The following is a 21,089-nucleotide window of genomic DNA, read 5'->3' as shown; positions in this document are numbered from 1 at the left end:
CTGTCTCCCCTGCTGTAAGCCTCTGGGTGTTGAACCTTATCTGGACAAGCCTTACGGCGGCTGGAACGGCCCTGCGCACGGCGAGCATCTGTAGATGAGCGCGGTGCCTCGGGAGAGGTGTGACCCTCCACCCCCTACGCGGTGTGGCCCAGCTGGCTGAATGTGGCGCTGGCGGTGGGCCTCCGCTCTGCCATCAAGGCCCGGCCGTCTGCTTTCACTCTCCCCTGTAGCCCACGCGGCTGCCAACGCAGCCTTCCAGAAGCACACATCTCAGGCCACTCCCTGCTTAACCTAGAGTAGTTCCGGCTCGCTGCTCTTTGGTGTGAAGTCGGAACTAGCAAACATGACCCTTAGGACCCCGAGTTTCCCGTTGGAAGGGCAACGCACGCGCCTGTCTTCCTGGTTGCTGAGCGAACGCTTCCTCATCCTCGATGTTAGCTGGTGTGTCGCTTCTCCTGACACCTGTGCTCTGCCAGCACCTTGTACCTCTCCGCAGCCCTCACACATGTCTGATCGTGTATCCGCCTGGCCGTCTCCCTGTTCACAGACAGCACCTGGCACAGAGTCAGGCTCATGGGTAACCGTGGACTGGACCCCGCAGTGAGCTTGTTCTGCGCTTGCGACGGAGGAAGGGAGGCGTGGGGCCCCTCGGGCCCTGCTGGGATCACCCAGAATGTCTGCTATAGGAGGCTTGGGTTCCTTGCTTTGTTTTCATTTCTCTTAAGTGTAGATCGGGGTTCTCTGTACCTTGGGTTCAGAAGCCACTGAGTCAGGTGTCATGTAGGGTAAGGAAAGAACTAGAAGCCAGGACTCTGGGTGTCCTGCTCTGACATGAAGATAGCTTTGCAGAATGACTTGAATGCAAGAGACGGGGGGCAATGCCCTCTAATGGGTAGAAGCAGGTTGGGGGACACTGGCCACTCCTCTGCGTCAGGCAGGATCATGTGACCAGCAGAAGCATGCGGGGAGCCCAGGGCTGCTTCCCTCCTTTTTTTATTCAGGGACACCGCTGCTGAGTCTGGTGCCTGAGCAAAGACGTGGCTGGTGACAGCATGACGAGCGAGGTGATAGAGGACGAGAAACAATTCTATTCCAAGGCCAAGACGTACTGGAAGGAGGTCCCGGCCACCGTGGACGGCATGCTCGGGGGGTATGGCCACATCTCCAGCATCGACATCACCAGCTCCCGGAAGTTCCTGCAGAGGTTTCTGAGGGTAGGCAGGGCTGCTGTGCTCTCCAGGAGGAGAGGCGGTGGCGCCGGTGGCACTGCCTGCTCTGCGTGGGGCACCACCTTCCCACTCGCCGCCACAGGGTCACCTCATTGTGTCCACGACCCAGGCCTTGAAGAGCGGGTGGGGCGGGTGACTCACAGGCTTTGCCCCAAGGTCACCCGACAGGAGGCAGCTGTTACGCTGGGGCCTCTCGGTGCCGGAACGGAGCAGTCTCCTCACAAACTGTTCTATTTTTCCAGAGGCAAAACCTTTGCTCTCCTGCCGTGTTTGCAAGCATCTGGGCTGTGGCTGTTGGCCGTTCGGCCAGCACAGCTTCTCGTTCCTCGCCCCGCCACCCTCCTCTGTGCCAGGCTGGCATCGCCGTGGCCAGAGCCTCCCTGCCTGTCCCTCGGCAAACACTGAGGCTGCTGCTTGCCCCCTGCTCCACCCACGTTCCATCTTCCCAGATTTGTTCACTGAGTGCCCTCTTCCATCCTTTCACTGCTTGAGTTCTTTATTCTCTCTCTGCTGCTGTCCTTTTAATGGGGTCTCAGGAGTGACAGGAGATGAACGCACCTACTTAACACCTTTAAGTGGAGGTTGGCTTTCACGTTAGAAACATGTGGCCCAGGAAAAGGCTGTGCTGTGCTTACGCCCACTGCTGGCCCCACCGGTGCCAGCTGCCAGCCTGTGCCCAGGCCTGATCTGAGTAGTCAGGGGCTCGTGAGGAAAGGCCCCTTCGCAGTGACAGGGTCCCTGTGGCTTTCTAACCCTTCCTTATAGTCTGTGCCTTCTCTGCTCTTTCAGGAAGGCCCAAACAAGACGGGAACCTCGTACGCCCTGGACTGCGGAGCCGGCATCGGAAGGATCACCAAGAGGCTGCTCTTGCCTCTCTTCGGAGTGGTGGACATGGTGGACGTGACGGAGGACTTTCTGGTCAAGGCCAAGACCTACCTGGGTGAGGAAGGCAAGAGAGTGAGGAACTTCTTCTGCTGCGGCCTCCAGGACTTTAGCCCGGAGCCGCACTCTTACGACGTCATCTGGATCCAGTGGGTGATAGGTGAGCATCCCGCGCCCCTTCTCCGCCTGCCTGCACGTCTCTCACCGCAGAGGCTGGGCTTCCCGAGGCCGTGGGAGCTGAGGCTCTGGCGCTGCTGCAGAGGGCGGCCAGCGGGCATTCCTGGAATCCTCCCTGCACTCGCCAGGACTCCACCTACAAGGTTCACTTGCTTCCATGTTTTGTTTCAACTCAATACCTGCTGTGACCCATTTGGGGACAGATTTTGTTGTTGAAAAGTTTTAATTATCAGTAACTTACTGCATTCAAAGAATGTGGAAATGAGTTTTCATAAGAAGGGCTTTCAGTAAGAGGAAGAGTTGGAGCCCTGGCTGCCCTCTGCCGTTCGCAGTGAGCGAGCCGCTTTACCACCCGGTCCTGCACCCACTTGGCCTGAAGGCGTACCCAGGGTGCTCTCCTCAGGCTGCCCACCTAGCAGCAGGCCACCTCCTCCAGGTGGGCGGCCCAGGCTGCTGGGAACACGCTGGATTTGCCCTGTATTTTGTGGTCCTCAAAAGCCTGTTAGGAGTTGTGATGTAGGGAAGGAACTCTGTTTGGTACACTCCGCTGATCCAGGCCTAGGAGGGGCGGGTGGAGTGTAGGTGTTGGGCACGGCCTGGAAGTCACCCAGTCAGGGTGAAATCCCAGCGGCATACGTTGTGATTGCCCTTGGGTAGGTGACTTCTGAGCCCGTTTCCTCTTAAAATGGGCTTTGGTAAACCCCTCCGGGCTGTTGAAAGCCAGTGGCCCTGTGTGTTCAGCACTGAGTAAGTGCTCAGCAAGTGGACACGCAGTGGCATGGAGGGGCTGGCATCCTTCCCTCGTGACGGCCTCTGCCTCCCCCAGGCCACCTGACCGATCAGCACCTGGCCGAGTTCCTGCGGCGCTGCAAGCGGGGCCTCCGCCCCAACGGCATCATCGTCATCAAAGACAACATGGCCCAGGAGGGCGTGATCCTGGACGATGTGGACAGCAGCGTGTGCCGGGACCTCGATGTGGTCCACAGGATCGTCCGCAGCGCAGGCCTCAGCCTCCTGGCCCAGGAGCGGCAGGAGAACCTTCCGGACGAGATCTACCACGTGTACAGCTTAGCCCTGAGATGAGCGGGGCTGGCAGGAGAGAGGGACCAGTGTGGGTGGGGGAGGACTGGCACCTGCACGCGGTCCACACGCTCAACCTCGATGGTTCGGGGGTGCTGAGCGGGGCCACGAAATATACCTGTCTGCCGTCCACTCACTATACAGACTCTTATTAAAAAGGCATAAGGGGACCCAGTCGGGAGGGGTGCCACTGAATGGGGCAGCGAGGCCGGAGTGAGCGGCGGGGACTGGGCCCTGTGGACCCATGCGACCCCTGGGCCTCCGATGCTCGCCTCGTGGGAATCCGGCGGTCCCATCAGAAGTGAGACTCCCTGCTCTCCAGTAACAGCACCTGGCCTTCCTGCCACAGGCCTGGCTGGCGTAAGAGGAAGAGAGTAACCACTAAAGCGGTTGCAGAGGACCTTATACCTCCAGAGGGGAGGGGAGCGGAGCTGGGCCCGTGGAGCCTGCGGCCCTCAGCACCCTCCTGCCTGCGCTGAGCCTACGTGGTGCCTGCCGAGTGGTGCAGTTGATGGGATGTCCACGTTCCGGGTGCTATTTGGAGATGGGGCCCTGGGGCCCTTAACGTGACCGTCACCACAGCCTGCAGGGAGGGGAGAGGCCTGGAGCTTCCCTCTCGGCTGTGCCTTGTGGCTCCTCCTTAGGGGGCATTTTCAGTCAAAAATAAAAGGGTGAACCCCTGTACTGGAAAGGCCTTCGCCAGTGTGGAGTGGTGCTTTTCTTTACTGGGACAACAGTGCTGTGCTGCTTGAAAGCTGCTCTCCTGAGCGGGGCATCTCCTCGTGCCTCTGCCGCCTCTTCTTCGGCTGCCGTGGACCCTTTACCCTGAACTCGGGAAAGGGCGGGAGCGGGGCCGAAATGTTATACAAGGACCTTTAAGGCCAAGGGAAATCAGTTTAATTTTATAATATATCATTCGGTTGTCTCAGCTCATCTCCCAGGCATTTACACAATTCACAGTGACCACCTGTGTGACTTGCAGACAGCCTGCTGAGGGCTCAGCCCAGGGCGGAGGCTGGCTTCCAGTCTCGGTGGCTTCCTCCATCAGATGATCCCGCACAAAGCGAGACACTGGAAGGACAGCCCCTGGCCATGCATGATTGCTTTGTAGAACGCATGGTCCCCAGAACCCCAGGGTTGGCACAAACAGCTGCCGCCAGAGCAGAGCCCTGCACCCTGGGGGGCGACCTGGGCCCAGAGCTGCAGACGCTGCAGGAGGCAGCTCAGCTTCCTCCCTGCCTGCCCAGAAGCACTTACTTTCTGACGGACTCTGGAGCGGAGGCGCGTGTACAGGGTCTCGGCTGGGCTGCACCCCGCGGGCCCCTCCCGCCTGCTCCGGCCTCAGCCGCGTCTCCACGCAGAACAGGCCAGCTTCCTGCAGCCCGCAGGAGGGCCCGGTCTCGGAGCTACCCTGCTTCTCTAAATGGCGGGCGCTTCCCTCAGGCTGGGAGGGTACAAACGTGTCCCAAGTCCAAACCCTGTCCCTTGTTCCACTGTGGGGTGAGACTTGGGGGTGCTGCCAGAGGGAAGCGGGGGCGGTCTGCCTGGAAGACGGAAGCCTTTCCCCACTGGGGTGCTTGCAGCTGCTGGGTTCCACCTGGCTTTCTCTGTCCTCAGTTAAGGATCCAGTCTCACCTCCAACATGCACCTTCTGACAGACGGGGCTGAAGGTTCTCCCCTAAGGCTGCCACAGGTACTTAAATCCACCAACAGGTTGAGCTGCCCAGACCCTGTTCCCTGCAGTCGCAGCTGTCAGATGTCGTCTTCGACGGTGCCACTGTGCTCACTAAGGAGATACCACTTGAGCCTGTCGGGCAGAGGCAGGGCCTTGACCTTCGCGTCCACAGGCCACGGCTGAAGGTAGAGCCGGATGTAAACGCGACACAGGTGCTTGAGGGGTGGGGGGTAGCTCTCCAGCTGCCTCAAGGAGAAGTGAAGGGCCTGGATCTTGTCTGCCAGGCTGCCCACGGGATGGATATCGAAGTTTTCAGGCAGCTGGAGTTTGTGGGAATTAGTCACCATGAGATCCAGGACGGTCTCAGCTTTGCGCAGCAGGTCCACGTGACTCTCGTCCTCCGCGCAGCCTGGGTGGGAGCAGAGCCTCTCGAAGATGATGTGGAAGCCGGACCAGCAGGACGCGCCGTGGAGGGAACAGTTATAGGCGGCCCCGGACTCCAGCAGGAAGCGCAGGAGAGGGAAGTGCAGCTTAAAGCTCTTGAGGCAGATGTGCGTGAGGGACTCGTGGGCCGGGCACTCGCTGGGGTCGGCGCCGTGAGCCAGCAGCAGCTGCGTTACTTGGAAGCAGAAGCGGTTGATCAACTGGGCCTCCTCTTTGTCACCTCCCACCGTCTCGCCCAGCAGAAAGATGATGCAGGTGAACACCGTGTCCCCGTCTTTGGTGGTAGCCTTGACATCCGCCCCTAGAAGAACCAGGAGGGAGAAGAGACGGTGGGAGGAGGCCTTAAACCCTGGCAAAGCAATGCTTCGTGTTCCAGGGGGCAGCATGGAAGGACAAGGCTCACCTCCTTCCAGCAAGAGGCGGATGTTCTCAGTGTTGTGGATTTGCACCCCGTCACTGCTGGCCAGAGCATGGAGCAGAGCAGTCTTTCCTAGGGAGGGAGAGTGAGTGGGGGGCAGTGGGAGGCCGGGAAGCCGAGGTCAGGCCAACCCCAGAGGTGGAAGGGAAACACAGATCCTCGGGACCAGAAAACGAACTTCAATAATGACTGACCTCTCTCACCTGGGGCTGAGGGTGACAGGTTTCTTTCTTTTGAATTTTTTGAATTTGTTTATTTTTTATATAGCAGGTTCCCACTAGCTATCTGTTTTACACATGGTAGTGTATACATGTCAATCCCAATCTCCCAATTCATCCCACCACCAGCCCCCCTGCCACTTTCCCCCCTTGGTGTCCATACGTTTGTTCTCTACATCTGTGTCTCTGTTTCTGCGCGGAGGATGACAGGTTTCTGGCCATTCTCACTCCACTCACACAAAAATGGGAACAGAAGGGCCAGGGAAAGCAGGACTTTTCTAGACCCTGAGATGCTACCTGAGACCCAGGCTGGGTCTCTCCCGACAGGGAGCCCCGTCCCTCAGAAGCTGAGCACACAGGTACCCCATTTCCTCCTATAGATGCCCTTACGGGACCGATGACGCACTGCCTCTCAAGCCTCGGCGAGTCAGCAAAATGCACCAGTGTGCGCCCGGCCGCGCTGTGCCATCAGAGGGGCCGCCTCCAGCCTGCCTGCCAAGCCATCGCCCCGGGTTACCCTGGGTAACCCCACAAGGCAATTCGGCCCAGGCCCACCCTGCTCCTCTACAGGAGGCACCCACCATGCTTGTCGGCCGCGTTGACATCTGCTCCAAGGTCCAGGAGGCGCTGCAGGCAGGGCAGGCGCTCCGGCTCCTCGCTGGCCAGGTCCAAGGGGCTGCTCTCGTGGATCTGAGTCAAGAAAGCACAGCCACGTCGGCCCGGGGGCCTGTGAGCTGCTCAGGGCCCTGACCACATCCCCCCTTCAGAGCAGGCCGGACCTGGCTCTTACCCGGTCCCTGCGGTTAATGTCGGCCCCGTGGCGCACCAGCAGCTCCACCATGTCAGGCTGGTTTCGCAGGACGGCGATGTGCAGGGCCGTGTAGTAGGTGACCGGGTCTGAGGGCACAGACACAGCTTAGGTCAGTCCTGCCTGTCGGCACATTCTCGCAGGGTCCCAGGACCAGCCTGGCAGCCCAGCCGCAGTGCTCCGACCTAAGGGCTCCCAGCACCACGAGGGGTCGGGACACAGCTGTCTTCGTCGGACAGTGCATGGAGTCAGGCCTAGGTTTGGATCCTGGGGCTGTTCTGATTAATGGACATCGTACTTAATCCGGGTCTTAGTTCCTTCTGTAAAATGGGACCTAAACAGGGCTGTTGGGAGGAATACGCAGAGTGACAGCTCCGTAAGTCTTGCAATAAAAGCCAAGTTCTCACAGCTGGGTCTCCCAGTGGCTGACTTCACAATGCCTCCCCCACCTCTCTCAGCTCTGTGACCCTCCAGGAGCCTAGAAGCCTCTGAGCCTGTCCTCAAATGGGGAGGGGAGACACGCCTGGCCACATCCTGTGTCAGCACAAAACCCCCAAGTCGGCCCCAAGTCAGCCCTGCATGTCTCCTGGCCGACTCTGCCTGCCCTCCCAGGGTGAAAGCGAAGAGGGAAGGAATAATGGCTCCATCACCACCCCCAGCACACAAGCTAGAAGCCAACAGCGTCCTGCTGTCATTTATGCCCAGTGAGTCTTATCTGTTTTCCCCTCTCCCTGTGGCAAGAACAAGAATGCAAGGTGGCTCAGAACGAGTGTCAGAAAATTACATTCCCTGAGCTCTGGGCACAGCGCCAGCAGCCACATTTTCACATTAATGGAGGCAGGGATTTAGCTGGGAGCTGGGGGAAAGTTTGCTAAAGCAATCACATGGTAGAAGCAGTGACAAACTCGCTCTTGATCAGAGGTGGTTAAGGGCCATTTGAAAGCCCGCAGGGGGATGGGAGGCCACCCAATGTGGGTGTCCTTAGTCATCACCCGTGACATAAATGAGGGAAGTATCTCCCAAGAGAACAGTAAAAGCAGACCCCGAAGGCTTGGCCGCCCACCCAAAGCAGGGCCACACTTAAGCCACCTACCCACCCCGGTCCCTCTGGGCTCCAGCTGACCTTCGAAGTTGAGGTTGGCCCCATTCCGCAGGAGAACGTCAGCTGCGCGCGTCAGTCCCAGCTCAGCCATCTTCAGCAGGGCGTTGCTCACGCCTTCCTGGTAAAATGGAGAGTGGGCTTTTCTCTCCAGCAGCTCAGTGAGAACGAGGATCCGGCTCTCCTCGCTGGCGACATAACTGGGCCTGGGGCAGGAGAGAGGCAGACCAGTTGAGGGTGGGAACAGCAGTGGGACCAGCTGGCTGGGTACCCTGTGGGCAGGTGGCCTTTAGTCTCCTGCTGTCACACACAGGCAGGGCCCTGGCTCCGTGGGGCTGAAAGTCTCTTTAGAAAAGGTCGGTGGTAGAGAGGGCCAAGCTGGATCTGCTCACTGGAGCAGACTCCTCGGGTTTGCTGAGAAAGGACTGGGGCTGTCTTCAGCCTCCCTCCAAGCGGCCCAGAGAATCTAGCCCCTGGCTTGGGTACAAAGCCTCATACACCTGGGCTGTTGGCACAGAAGGGAACTCTTGTGGCCAAGATCAAGTACCAGACACTGACACCCTCCCACCGCAGACAGTGACTGTCCCTGAGCGGCAGAGGATGCCAGACCAGCCCAGGCAACCCCACAGCCAGGGCAGTCAGCAGACCTCCTCCCTCGCTCACACCCAGGGACGTCTGGTGTTCCGAAGGCTGAGCGCACACAAAGTCCCAACCCACCTACCTCCCTCGCCAATTCCAACGGGTCCCCAAAACGCACACCTGATCCCCCTTTCCTCTGCTCTTTTCTCTGTTCCACCTAATACACTATTTACTTAAGTTCACTTATGACTGTCGGTCTCTCTCCTCTGGAGCACAAGCATCATGAAGGCTGGGGGTTTAGCTCACTGACGTAGCCCTGAACGATGCGCTTTCTAACACCGTTCCCACCGGTTCCCGGATAGACCCGCGCCTGTGCAAACTCGGCCATGGAAAGCGCATTTCGCACTGCTCACAGATTCCACCCTGCTCCTCTGCAACTCCAGGTGGAGGGCACAGGACAGGCAGGGCGCAGGGTGGGGCCCTGAGGCGGAGGCCCTCCCGACACCCCACCCTCCGACCCTGCCTGCGCTAGCTGGGAGTCCTCACCACCGCCGTCTGTCTTATCTGTCAGGTGGGGACACCGCCCGCCTCGCCCCGCCATGTTTGTAGTGACAATGAAAGGGATGCAGCTCCGGGTCGGAGGCGGGAAGGGAGCGAGTTACCCGTCCAGGGGCTCCTGCCGCTCGGGGTCCTGGATGCCCAAGGAGCCCAGAATCGCATCCACTAGCGGCTGGTACTCGAAGATAATCCTCCGGAAGCCGTGCAGGAACGGCATTGCGGCGGCCGCACCTTCCGCCGAGGCCGAGACGCCGATTGGGCACGTTCCGGGGGCCGCGATCTCGGCCAAGCTTGGCCACTGCTGGTCCAGTCCCCTCGCCGGCCAACTGCACCGCCCAACCAACTGCTCCGCGCCGGAAGTAACACTGGAACTTCCGGCCCGCTCCGGCCCGGGAAAGAGAGCGGGGGACGACAGCGCCCTCTGCGGGCTGGGAGGACCGCGGCGCGACTGGGCGCGCCAACTGGGGGTGTCTGCGGGGCGGCCCTGGGGGACTGCAGGGCGCGGACCTGCAGCCCAGCCGGATCCCGGCCCTTGGAGGGCCCGTCCCTTGCCTGCCCGGCCCGGCTCCGCCCTGCGATCCCGCCCGCGGCCGCTGGGCGTCGTCCGAGCTCCGCCCATTGAGCGAGCACACCGGCTTGACCCCTGTCCAACTCCTTCCCGCGGTGGAGGTGACTCGAACTCCCGGCGCCCGCGAGCCGCCATGGACTCGGGTCGGACCACGGCTGGGCCTGGCTCTCGCCTCGCCCCACGCTGACTGGACCACACCCAACCCGACGGGCGATGGGGATGATTCCTGAGTCTCTGTCCCCTAGAGCTCCTGGCCCCGCAGGCTGCCGTCTCCTTCCACTTTCCGCCTTGATGGACTCAATGAACTTCAATTTCTTCATCTGTATAATGGGGATAATCAAACGCACGCGAGAACCTGGATCAAGAGCTCTGTCACTGTGGGTGGAAGTGAAGTCTAGCAGGAAAGAGCCCAAGCCTGGGGCCACTTTTCTGGGGTGTAGGCATCCGGCCTTGGGCCTCGCATTTGAACCTCCACAACCTTGAGGCCCACAGTGGAGCCCTGATGTCTTCGTGATTCTGGAAAGTCCGTTATGAAGAGGTGCGCCAGTCCCAGCTGTGCCCGTGGCAGCCCTGGTCTCCCATCTACCCCCACTTCCACCACATGGGCGTGGGAGCTCTCCCGCCTGGCACCTGTCAGAGGCAAGCGTTGTTGAGCGAAGTAGAAAACGTTTAGAGATGAATTTAAAGACAACCCCGTGTGTCTATGATTAAATGTAAAAAGATAGATAGAATAAGGCTCCCCTGCCAAGAGCAAAAACAGTCTTAGCAAGAAAACCCAGTCCAAGGTATTCCAGGTCCAGCTATGGGGACCCAGCAGCGTGGAGTACACAACAGGGGCTGGAGAATTGCTCACTGTTATTATTGTTCAGTTTACAAGGTGGTTGTGCGTATCAAGTGATGAGCTATTAAAATCCCCATCAGGCCTCAGAAGGCCTCGTTTTGCCTGCCCCTCCGTTGCCTAAAGGAGCAAGAAAGAGGGGTGGGGTTTAAGCCCTGTTAGGACAGGCCAGCTTAGGGGGGCTCCAGACCAAAGGGTCCCTGGTTCCCAGCACACATCTGCCTTGGTTCTCACTCCAGGAAGAAGTATCTTCTCCTTAAGTGAAATTGGGACATTTTTTGCTCACGTCGCCGATTTCCAGCTTGTCTGGTAAAATCAGAACATCGGGCACCTGGGCCCAAATCCCTATCTGGCGACAAGGTGCATCCGGATGGGGGTTTGCTCTGAAGTGCCTCAGCCTCCCCAGATATTACCCTGGGGGTTTGGGAATGTCTGCCCCTGTCTGAAGGATCCACACCCCACCCCTCAGTTGATCCCCAGGCCCTGAATGGTGCAGCAGCCCCCAGGTTTCACAGCCCTATTTGATCCCGGGTCACTTGCTCCATGGCGCAGGTGAGAGCCCTGAGGGGCCTGGAGAAGGCTAGAGCACGTGGAGGTAACTGGAGGAGGCCCACCTAGAATGGGGTCCAGGGCAGAACTGGGAGTGGTGGGCACAGCCCGGTCTGAGGCCAGCTTCTGCCCTGGCTTCATAAGGCCGTGGTAACAAAGCACCACAGACTGGATGGCTTCAAACAACAGAAGTGTATTCTCTCCCAGTTCTGGGGGCCGGAAGTCTGACGTCAAAGTGTAGGCAGGGCCGTGCTCCCTCTGAAGACACTAGGGAAGGTTCTGGCAGCCCCGGGCATGGCTTTGCTTGTGGCAGCGTCACCCCAATCCCTGCCTACCTTTGTGTTCACGTGGCCTTCTTCCCTGTGTCTGTCTCTCTGTCCAAATCTCCCTGTCCTTCCTAAATGGCGCCAGTCACTGGATTTATGGCCCACCCTAATCCGATGTGAATTCATTTTAACTTGATTACCTTTGCAAAAACCTTATTTCCAAATAGGATCACTGTCATAGTTTCCACAGGGTTAGGACTTGAAAATATCTCTTTGGAGGACACAACTGAAGGTGCTCCAATGGATGACCCCAGGCACGGCCCTTCTGGTCTCTGGGCCTCAGTTTCCCCACCTGTAACCTGAAGGCCCTTCAGCTCTGACAGTGTTGGAGCCAATGAAGAGGTCCTTGATGTCACCGATGGGCTCTACCACCAAGAAAACTATAACTGTCTTGTGATTAGGATGGTGACAATCATGAATCCACTTTTTTTTTTTTTTTTTTGGCTGCCTTGGGTCTTCGTTGCTGCGCGGGGGCTTCCTCTACTTGCAGTGAGTGGAGTCTACTCTTCGTTGCGGTGCATGGGCTTCTCATTGCGGTGGCTTCTCTTGTTGCGGAGCACGGACTATAGGCACGTGGGCTTCAGTAGTTGCAGCACATGGGCTCAGTAGTTGTGGCGCATGGGCTTAGTTGCTCCACGGCATGTAGGATCTTCCCAGACCGGGGATCAAACCTGTGTCCCCTGCATTGGCAGGCAGATTCTTAACCACTGCGCCACCAGGGAAGTCCCAATCACAAGTTAACTTTTATTTACTGAGCGCTTTTGATGTGCCAGGCACTGTGCTAAACACTTGACATACTAATCTTAATACACACCCCCTAAGTAGGTGATGGTATTAAACCCGTTTTCAACAAGGAAACTGAGGCTCAGAGAGGTTTGGGTGCTTGCCCGATGTTAAACTGCTAGGTTGGGACTTTAACCCAAGGTTGGGGGAGCTCTTCCATATACCTGGCCTCAGGTGCCCTGCAGTTCCTCTGGTTCTGGGCCTGAGAGGGTCTGGATATGCTGGAGGGAGGGGCTGAGCCCTGCTCTGTCACAGTCCTTGGGCACCACACCATGGAGCAGGCCCTGTCGCCTGCCCGTCTCCTAGGCTCCTATCTTTAGAAAGCTCCATGACCCATGACCTCCTTCCTATCAGCAAGGGCAACCCTGTTTCCTCCATCTGCCTCCTATTAAGGCTCTGTCGCTCAGAGCCTCTCATTTCAGCTCTGAACCTTCTCTTTTTTCCCTGCCACTGCCTCTCACTGCCCTGTCAGCCCGGCTGCTTCCTGATGCCCAACTCCAGGGTTCTTAGCAGGCTGGGGTTGGGGGGCTGGGGCCAAGCACCCAGTGCTCAGACCCTGGCAGCGTCTGTCCCTGCCTCCTTCTCCTGGGGCAGTTTGGGAGTCACTCTGACTCTCCAATGCACAGAGGGGGATAACCTTCATATATAAAGAACTGTTAAAATCAACAAGAAGAAGGCAAAAACACTAAGAGAAAAATGGGCAAAGGACATACACAGGCAAGTCAGAAAGGATGAAAAACTACTGTCAACAAACATAAGGAGAGAAGTTTGGCCTCTCTAGCCCAACACCAACAGTGATAATAGCTGACATATAAGACTTACCATGTGCTTGACTCTTCCCTATAGCAGCTCAGCAAAGCAAGTTACAGAACAGTAGGTACTCTCTGATCCCACTTAGGAAAAAGTGGTGTGTGTGTGTGTGTGCACGCGTGTGTGTATGCATTTGCTCGTGGGCAGGAGTAATTCTTGACGACCCTGTGCTGAGATATGAGTGGTGATTGTTTCTGGGTGCTGGGATCTGGAGAACTTTGATCTTCTTTGTGCTTCTCTGTGTCTTCTACCTTCTTACCAATGAATGTGTCTTACCTGAGACTGAATCGGCCAGAGGCAGGGGATCAGGCCCTGCACACTTTTACACCTGGGGTTGAAGGTAAGGCCGTGAACACCAGGGCAAGGTCCGTCCACAAAACCTTTTCTCCTCCCAACTCCACCTAGTGGCATCCTTCCCAGCACACAGGCCTTCCTGAATCCCGCACCCCTGGGCACCCCCCCCACTGCCCTCCCCAGTCCTTGGGTACCTCAGGGCCCAGGCTGATCGTATGAAGGATACGTTGATGACAGCAGCAGCCTTTGGTGCAGTGAGTCCTGTGCCTTGGGAATCAGATTAGAAGCTCAGCACGGATGTCTCATCAGCTCGTCATAACGCTCCAGGAAGGAAGTGACAGCAGGATTCCCGTGTCATAGTCTGGGAGACCGAGGCTCAGAGAGAGAACTGACCAGCTCCAGGGCAGCTGGCTAGCGAGGGGCCTCCGGGACTCGATCCCGAGCCTAGCCCTTAAGGGCTCCCTGGACCCTGGCTCAGGACACCTGGCCCTGCCCAGCCACGGTCCCCTGCACTCTCTCCTGCTTCCCTCCCTCACACACTCATGCTCACCGGTTCACACACTCACACAGATTCTCACACACAGGAGCCCTCACACACCGACATGTGCTTGTGACACCACATTCACACTCAGAAGACGTTCTCACACGCAAACACTCACTTGCTCAGACACACAACCATGCACGCTCGTTCACACACACACACACACACACACACACACACGCTCAGGGCAGGGGCTGCAGGAGGGGTGGTGTCACAGCCCCGGCCCGGCACCCCACCTTCCTGGTGCCCCCTGTCCACGAGGGGCAGTCGGCAGCAAGGTCTGTCCCTTATAAGGCCCTGGAGAGAGAAATTGAGTAAAAGGCCCCCCTTTTATTTCTCTCTCTTTTTTTTTGATTTGGCAGAGTTTCCATAAAGTGAGATATTTGGAAAACGCAGCAAATCTGCCGCAAGGAATATGCTTCCCCCTCTCCTTGGTGGAACCTCCAGCTTCAGGCCTGGCAGCGGGAGCAGCAGGCGGCCTGGGCGGACTCCTCCAGTGCCGTCTGGGGGCCACCGCCCTGGGCTTCCTTCTGCCTGCGCCCCTCCTCCTCAGGCCGGCCTCCCTCCCTCTCCTTTCCCCTCCCCCACACCTGACCCCGCCCTGACCCCTGACCCTCAAGACCCCAGGAGGCCTGGCCTGCTTGGCCCTGTTTGGCCACCGTCCCCATGCTGAAGGGCCTGGTCCTCTGTGAGCTCAGGGAGGAGCTGAGGGACCAGGGGACCGGGATCCGGAGTGGGTGGCAGGGCCTCAGCTGGGCCAGGGAAAGACTTTCCTGTCCCCTCCCTCATTCCATTTGCTCTCCAGCACCCAGGAGCATTTTGGAGACCCCGACACCCAGGGACATCTCTGCTCCCAGTGGCCTTCCCTGCTCCTCCCCCTGCCACCTGCGCCCTCCAGGAAATCCGGCCCTGCTGGCCAGAGTCCCCTGCTCCAAGGGCAGCCTCCTCCCTGACTTATCCCCCCACCCCATTCCACACCCAGACACTGCCAGGTGGTCCCGATGCCTGGCCAGGTGTGGGGCCTGTGAGAGCCAGTTATGGGCTGGGTCAGGCCCTGGTGAAGCCTCAGGTGGGCAGCCCAGAACCTCAGAGGGGAAGATGAGGGATCCTCCCTTTCTCTGCCATCCTTGTGTGCCCACATCAGAGGCCCCACCTGACCCCCATCCTCTTCCAGATGAGGTGGGTCCTTAGGGATTCACCCAGGAGAACAGGGTGAGAAGGTGCTTACAGCCTGTCTTAGTCAGCTCGGGCTGCCGTACAAAGTACTATAGGTTAGGTGGCTTCAACAACATATATTTATTTCTCACAGTTCTGGAGGCTGGGAAATTCAAGATCAAGATGCCAGTAAGGTAGGTTTCATTCCAAAACCTCTTCTCTGGGCTTGCAGGTGGCCACCATCTCCCCATGCACTCACATGACCACATCCTGGTCTTATAAGGGCACTAATCCCATCACGGGTGCTCCACCCTCATGACCTCATCTAACCTAACTCCTTTCAGTGGGCCCACCTCCTAATATCATCACATTGGCGGTTAGGGCTTCAACATATGAATTTGCAGGTTGGGGAACGCAAACATTCAATTCACACAGAGGCCCTCAGGCCCCTCGCCTCAAGACAGGAGGGAGTCTGGGGCCTGGGCTCTGGCCTGGCCCTCTCTCAGCCTCACTGCCTCACTGGCACAAGAAGATGGTGGTTGCAAGGCTCACCTAGATTCCTCCCCACTCCAGAAGTCAGGGAGGGGTCCTACTGAGAGTGACCCTTAGCTTCACGTGGGGGAACCATCCCAGGTCTCTCCCTGGCACAGCCTCTCCACCTAAATGCTGATCAGCCTGCCTATGCCTTTCCTGTCCCTGGCAAGCAGGTATGTGTGATCTTGGACCGGGCCTTGCCCTCTCTGAGTCTTGGTCTATCTCACTGCCACATGGGTTCGGAAGGGTGCCCAGGAGGTCCGAGCCTGCCCCATCTCTGGCTGGTCTGTGAGCCCAGAGTACTGATCCCAGACTCCCCATCTGACCCCTGCTGGCACCCACGTGGTATCAGTCCCCAGCAGGCCGGCCCAGAGGCAGAGCTCATGGGAGGAGACCACTGGGCCCCCTCCAGCCACTGCAGCTTGGCCCAGGCAGGTTCTGCCAAGGATAGGCTTGGGGGTGGGGGTCGGGGGGGGCAAGGCTCAGAGCCCTTGGGGATGGAGGGGGGCAGAGGTGGGCGCAGGACGGGTCCTTTGTGCTCCGGGGAAGCCCCCTATTCCACCCCCCTGGCCCTGCTTGGCAAAGATGACGGCAGGAAGAATCCCGTCGGCCATCCGTCAGGGAGACAGAGTGGGCCCGTTCAAGGAGGGGAGCCGGGAAATTTGATCATTAAGAAACCCTCCTGGCTGTCTGGGGGAATTTAATTAAATTGCTGGAGAGGGCTGTGAGAGAGAGCCACATCTGGAACCAATATGTAGGCTTTGATTTTTTTTCCCTCCTCTCTCTCTCTCTCTTTCTCTCTCATTCCCTCCCTCCCTCTTCCCATCTCACCGCTGTAAAAGGGAACACAGGAGAACCCTAGAGTACTGGTTCCTCTGGGACACGATTCCTGGCAGACAGAGACAGAGGGAAACCAGAGGCAATGAAACCGTGGTGGAGGCCCAGACAGAGGCAGGAGAGGAGCTGGCTGAACGCTGAGACAGAGGCAGGGACGGGAGAGCCAGGAAAGAAGAGGTGGGGCGGGTGGCCGGGCGGTGCCCGGGGATGTGGCCTCAGAGGCGTCGGCAGTGACAGGAGGTAAAGGTCTACTTCACAGACCAAGGCAGTAGGTCCCAGAAAATCCCAGAAAACAACATGCCAGGCCAAGGGTCCCTCAGGTAGCCAGCATTTATCAAGCCCCTGCCCTGCTTGAAACACATCGTGGCTGAATCCTCCCAACACCCCTGAGGTGTAGCTACAGAGGAGAGGGAAGTGACTTCCCCAAGGTCACAGAGCACATGAGTGCCAGTGCCGTGGTTTGATCCCAGGCCTGTCTGATACTGTCTAGATGTGCTGCCTGGGTCACTGTGATGGTAATCGCTTCCCTGGGCAGTCAGTGCTGGGCCCAGGTATAGGCTCTGGGGAGAAACAGTCAGTCTCTCCGGGCCAGAGTTGGCTAAGAGAGGAGGTGTAGACAGAGGCCTTGGGGTCTCTCTCTTGCCCCTGTGGAACAGGACCCTCCAGGCCCCAGGCTGCAGCCCGGAGCTGGGTCAGAGCGGGTGCTCATGGGCACGGGGACGGGTGGGCGGCTTCCCAGCCTTGAGCCCCGTGGCTGAGCCATCTGACGCTGGCCTAGTCCCCTTTAAGCCAGACTCCTGCATGTTAACAATCCTGCCCCTGGTCTCCAAGCTTACTGCCCCCTGCCTCCCCCAGGTCCCAGAGTCCCCAAAAGGCCCCCAAGGCTCCTGCCAGCCAGGGCTGTAGGGGAGGAAAAGGGTCTCCACTCTGGGGTGACCACTCCTGGGCTAATTCCCTTCCTTCCCTAAAACCCAACACCTGCCCTGCAGCCTGTGCAGCCTGGGGGCCCTTCTCTGATTCCTCTTCCCCCCGCCCCGCCCCCCCCCCCCCGATGGCTGAAGTTTACCCCGAGTTCCGTATCCATCTTCACTCTTCCTCTGTAGGGCAGGAGCCAGCTCCAGCGTGGTCCGCAGCTTAACCCCGGGTCTAGCCCGGAGCAGGCAGAGGAAGGAGCATGGTGCCTATTTGTGGAATGGATATCTCATGACCTTGGTACCTGCGGAGCAGTTGAAAAATGTAATTCAAGCTCTTGGCTTGGAGAGGAAGGTGAGACACAGCAGGACCAAAGAGGATGCTTGGAACAGGTAAGGTTGGAGGCTCTGGGCATCCTTTGCACATGCTGGGTCTCCTGCCTGGCTACCCCTAGACTCTGTCTCCTGTCACCTGCTAAATCCTGCTCAAGCTTGAAGAGTCAGCTTCCTTAGGGAAGCCCTCCCTGATGCCCCTCCCCCAGCCCTCTCCCCCGTGGAGCCCGGACCTGCTTACTTCTCTGTTGAGATTGGCTTATTGACTTCTCTGCAGGACTGGGCTGTCTGGGTCACCACTCTATCCCCAGTGCCCCAGCCGGCTCCCAGCACTGGAAGGCATTCAATTAAAAAACCGTGTTGATAGAGGTACTAAGCCCTGCGTTTGGGTGAACCAGCCTGTGAGCTGGGGTGGGCTGGGGGAGGGGGGACAGGCCAGCTCCTGCCCTCAGGCTCTGCTCTAGGTTTGGGGGAGCAGTAGTGGTGGTGACAGTGGCCGCTGCTCTAAGTGGATGTGCTCTGCGGGCTGGACACCAGGCAGATGCTAGGGAGACCCAGCAGCACCTTCTTGCAGCCGCCAGGTGTGCATGTAGTTATCCTCCCAGTGAACAGATAAGTAAAGGAAACCTTAGGGAAACTGGGGAGATGGGGGAGGTTGGAAAGGGACCAAGTTGGGACCGGAACTCGGTTCTGTCTGGGGCGGTCATGTCAGTTCTGTCACTGACATAACCACAGAGCCATATTTCCTCGTGGGCCAGGGAAAAAAGGACCCCGAGGGGCCAGCACTGAGCAGCAGAGGCAGCTGGGGTGGAGGCGGGACGCGAAAGCCGAGGACCGAGGACCAGAGGCCAAAGGGCTGTACTAAGATCTGGGTGATCAGACGGGGTGAGGGCGCGGGCACACAGTGCAGCGATCGAGGCCCCGCTAAGGGGGGGCAGCGGGAAGAGACAGTGGCCGCCAAAGCAGCCGGACTGCAGGGCCATCCACCAGCCCTGCTAATCCGAAACAAACCAAGAGGGAGACTCGGCGTCCCCCTTGGAGGCCCTGACAGGGTGATGATGTACAGAGTTTTAAATAAATGTATCTCATTAGGGACGTGTTGTCTGGCAAGAGAACAATGATGCTCTTCCCCCCTCCCTGCCTCCCGTCCCTCCCCCCATAAGAAAAAAAGGAGAAAAAGGAGAAAAAAAAAATCCAACGCTATAGCTAAAAAGGAAATTGCATTAATACAGATTGTTTTATTTAAAAAACCTTGACCTCCACTTCAAAAAAAGTCATTAGACATTCTCCTTCTCAAAGGCCGCCGGAGCGATTACAGGGGGGCCTGTTCATTTCTCAATGACTTACTGTTCCTGGCTGCTTGGGGAAATGTGTGAGGAATGGGGAGTAATTTAAGGCTCCCTGCAGAAAGGTGTGTAAATCTTTGCATGTCTAAAGAAACTTTACCAGACCGCTAAGTCAGAGGAAAAGAAAACTGGAAGAGTCCCCCACCGCCCCTCCTTTTTTTCCGTTTCTTTCCTTTGGAACCCTGATCTCTTTGATCGTAAAAATGGTCATATTTCACCCCCAAAATATCAACAATCAACGAACTAAGGAAGTGGGGGCCCTTGGAGAGTTTCACCGCCGATTAGGCCCTTGGTTTAATTATTTAACGCCTGCCCGGATAGTGCAGGCTGTGAACACACTCTCCTGGCGAGGGTTCAAGCGCGAGTTATAAATAATAACAACGATTAGATCCCCAATTAAGCTGGTGAGCGGAAAGCCTCAGGCCTGTCCTTCAGCCCCACCTTGTCCTCAGCCACCACGGGGGCCCCATCGTGCACAGGCCCTCACCCCCATGCTGAGTGCCGAGAAGAGCCTCGCGTAGTTCCACTCTGCTCTCTGCAGAATAATCACAGCAAGATGTTTCGGGGCCCGTGAGGGAGTGAGGGCAGGGCCCGAGGGCTCCGGAAGCCTTTGTGAAGGCTGGGGGCTGCCCTAGGCCTAGGCCTGTGCCCCTTGCCCTCGCATCCTTCCCTTGACTCCTGGGGAAGGCAGGGCGGGAGGGGGTAGGGGCAGTTCACCAAAAGAGAATTCTGGAGATCTGTGGGGTGGGGTGCGTCCCAAGTTTGGTCCTTTCCCCTCTGAGCCTCAGTTTGTCCACCTGTAACAGAAAAGAATTCTCCAACAAGGGCCAGCCTGGGAGTCACGTTGGTCCCAAGAGTGCAAAGCTCATGACTTGGAAGATGTCTTCGTTGGAACAGAGTGCCTGGCCCACCAGAGCTGAGCCTGTGGTGCTCCAGCTGCCGAGGTTGGACAGCAGCATGTCCTCGGAGAGTCCCACAAGGTCTATGGCCTGGTGCTCACTCAAAATGCCTCAGTATATAGTAGGTGCTCAATAAATCACTGTGGACAGTTCAGGACTGTTTCCCATTGGCCCATCTCCCTGTGAAGCCTACAGCAACCCCCCACCCAAGGCAGCAGAGGGGTTGTCATGGGTCCAGAGTGTAAGTCACATGGGCACCACACCGTACCGTATACTGGGAGCCCTGCACGCAGTAGGTCCTTAATAGGAGCTTGTCTTTGGCCCCAGACCCAGATCCAGGCCTGTCCCAGCCCTGGGGCACCCTCGGGCCCCCAAAACCGTCTGAATGCCATTGTGGCACTGGCCCAGGCATAGTGCACCACGCCAGCCAGGTGTGTCCTGGGCTGTAGGGAATCTGACCACCAGCCATTCAACCAGCCGTTCACTTTTGAAATAACCATATATGGAGCCCTACTGTGTGCTGGGTCAGGGCCTGCATCACTTCTCCTTTCTTCTCCTTTGCGGGCTCTGGGGACACAACGGTGAAAAAGATAAAGCAAGCAGTTTACAGACGGGAAGCTGAGGCTCAGAGAGGGAAGTACATGACCCAGAGTCACACAGCAGGTCCACAGCAGGCCGGCCTTGTATCCAGCCAAGTCTTCCCATTTAGGAGAAGTTCTCTCTGCTCTCTTGACTTTATCAAAGCCTTTTCTCACACTCATAGGTGCTGTTTATTGAATATTTTCCACATGCCGGGCTCGTGCTGGGATTTTTATTTACACAGATCATTTCATTTGATTCTCACAACAGCCCTGTGAGATAGGTGTCATTGTTACCTCCAATTTACAGATGAGGAAACTAAAACCCTGAGAGGTTAAGTGACCTAATCAATGTCACGCTGCTGGAAAATGTCCAAGACAGGGCCACCGCATCAAAAAGATTTAAAATAAAACAGGAAAATGAAAAAGTCACGTGAAAGGAGAGGAAACGAGGAGTTAATACACTGACTTGCCACCTGGACAGATAGAGTTCTTGTGATTATGTCTTAACGTTAGCCCTGGGGTTCCTGGTGGCCAAGGCAGAAAGGGAAATGCAATGGGCTGTCCAAATCTCATTATTTGGTCTTTTTTTTTTTTTTTTTTTTTTTTGGAGAGACCAT

General features: G+C 57.6%; 2 protein-coding genes across 7 annotated transcripts in view; one reads left to right on the top strand and one right to left on the bottom strand.

Moving 5' to 3' along the window:
* NTMT1 (N-terminal Xaa-Pro-Lys N-methyltransferase 1) overlaps positions 1-4,057 on the top strand; it is a 28,906-nt gene extending 24,849 nt beyond the window's left edge. For 4 of the 5 annotated variants that reach the window (XM_060300318.2, XM_030838609.2, XM_060300316.1 and 1 more), the window contains 3 exons: positions 1,002-1,214; positions 2,019-2,271; positions 3,115-4,057. In XM_060300318.2, coding sequence (XP_060156301.1) covers positions 1,053-1,214; positions 2,019-2,271; positions 3,115-3,371 — 672 coding nt within the window. In that variant the 5' untranslated portion in view covers positions 1,002-1,052 and the 3' untranslated portion in view covers positions 3,372-4,057. The remainder of the gene's footprint in view (positions 1-1,001; positions 1,215-2,018; positions 2,272-3,114) is intronic. The other variant, XM_030838613.2, reaches the window with a different exon arrangement.
* A 200-nt stretch (positions 4,058-4,257) lies between these two features.
* Positions 4,258-9,512, bottom strand: ASB6 (ankyrin repeat and SOCS box containing 6). Of its 2 annotated transcripts, XM_030838608.2 has the most exons (6): positions 9,272-9,512; positions 8,055-8,236; positions 6,914-7,020; positions 6,705-6,813; positions 5,891-5,977; positions 4,258-5,788 (listed from the first exon to the last, which is right to left on the bottom strand). In XM_030838608.2, the coding sequence occupies exons 1-6, from the start codon at positions 9,382-9,384 to the stop codon at positions 5,121-5,123; spliced, it is 1,266 nt and encodes a 421-aa protein (XP_030694468.2). In that variant the 5' UTR covers positions 9,385-9,512; the 3' UTR covers positions 4,258-5,120. The 2 variants fall into 2 exon arrangements, with proteins under 2 accessions (XP_030694468.2, XP_069901772.1); XM_070045671.1 differs by lacking the exon at positions 6,705-6,813 and having other exon boundaries at positions 5,549-5,788.
* Positions 9,513-21,089: the final 11,577 nt, after the last annotated feature.

The sequence above is a fragment of the Globicephala melas genome, chromosome 6 (assembly GCF_963455315.2).
Source record: "Globicephala melas chromosome 6, mGloMel1.2, whole genome shotgun sequence".
NCBI lineage: Eukaryota > Metazoa > Chordata > Mammalia > Artiodactyla > Delphinidae > Globicephala > Globicephala melas.
Note: the sequence above shows the minus strand (reverse complement) of the source record. Positions and strands in the feature narration are given on the sequence as shown.

Excerpts from the sequence above, each read along its gene's own strand:
- ASB6 (XM_030838608.2), bottom strand. The coding sequence starts at position 9,384 with ATGCCGTTCCTGCACGGCTTCCGGAGGATTATCTTCGAGTACCAGCCG. Across the intron at positions 7,021-8,054 it reads GGCCAACCTCAACTTCGAAG|ACCCGGTCACCTACTACACG; the intron begins GTCAGCTGGAGC and ends CTGTGCCCTCAG. Across the intron at positions 6,814-6,913 it reads ACATTAACCGCAGGGACCGG|ATCCACGAGAGCAGCCCCTT; the intron begins GTAAGAGCCAGG and ends TTCTTGACTCAG.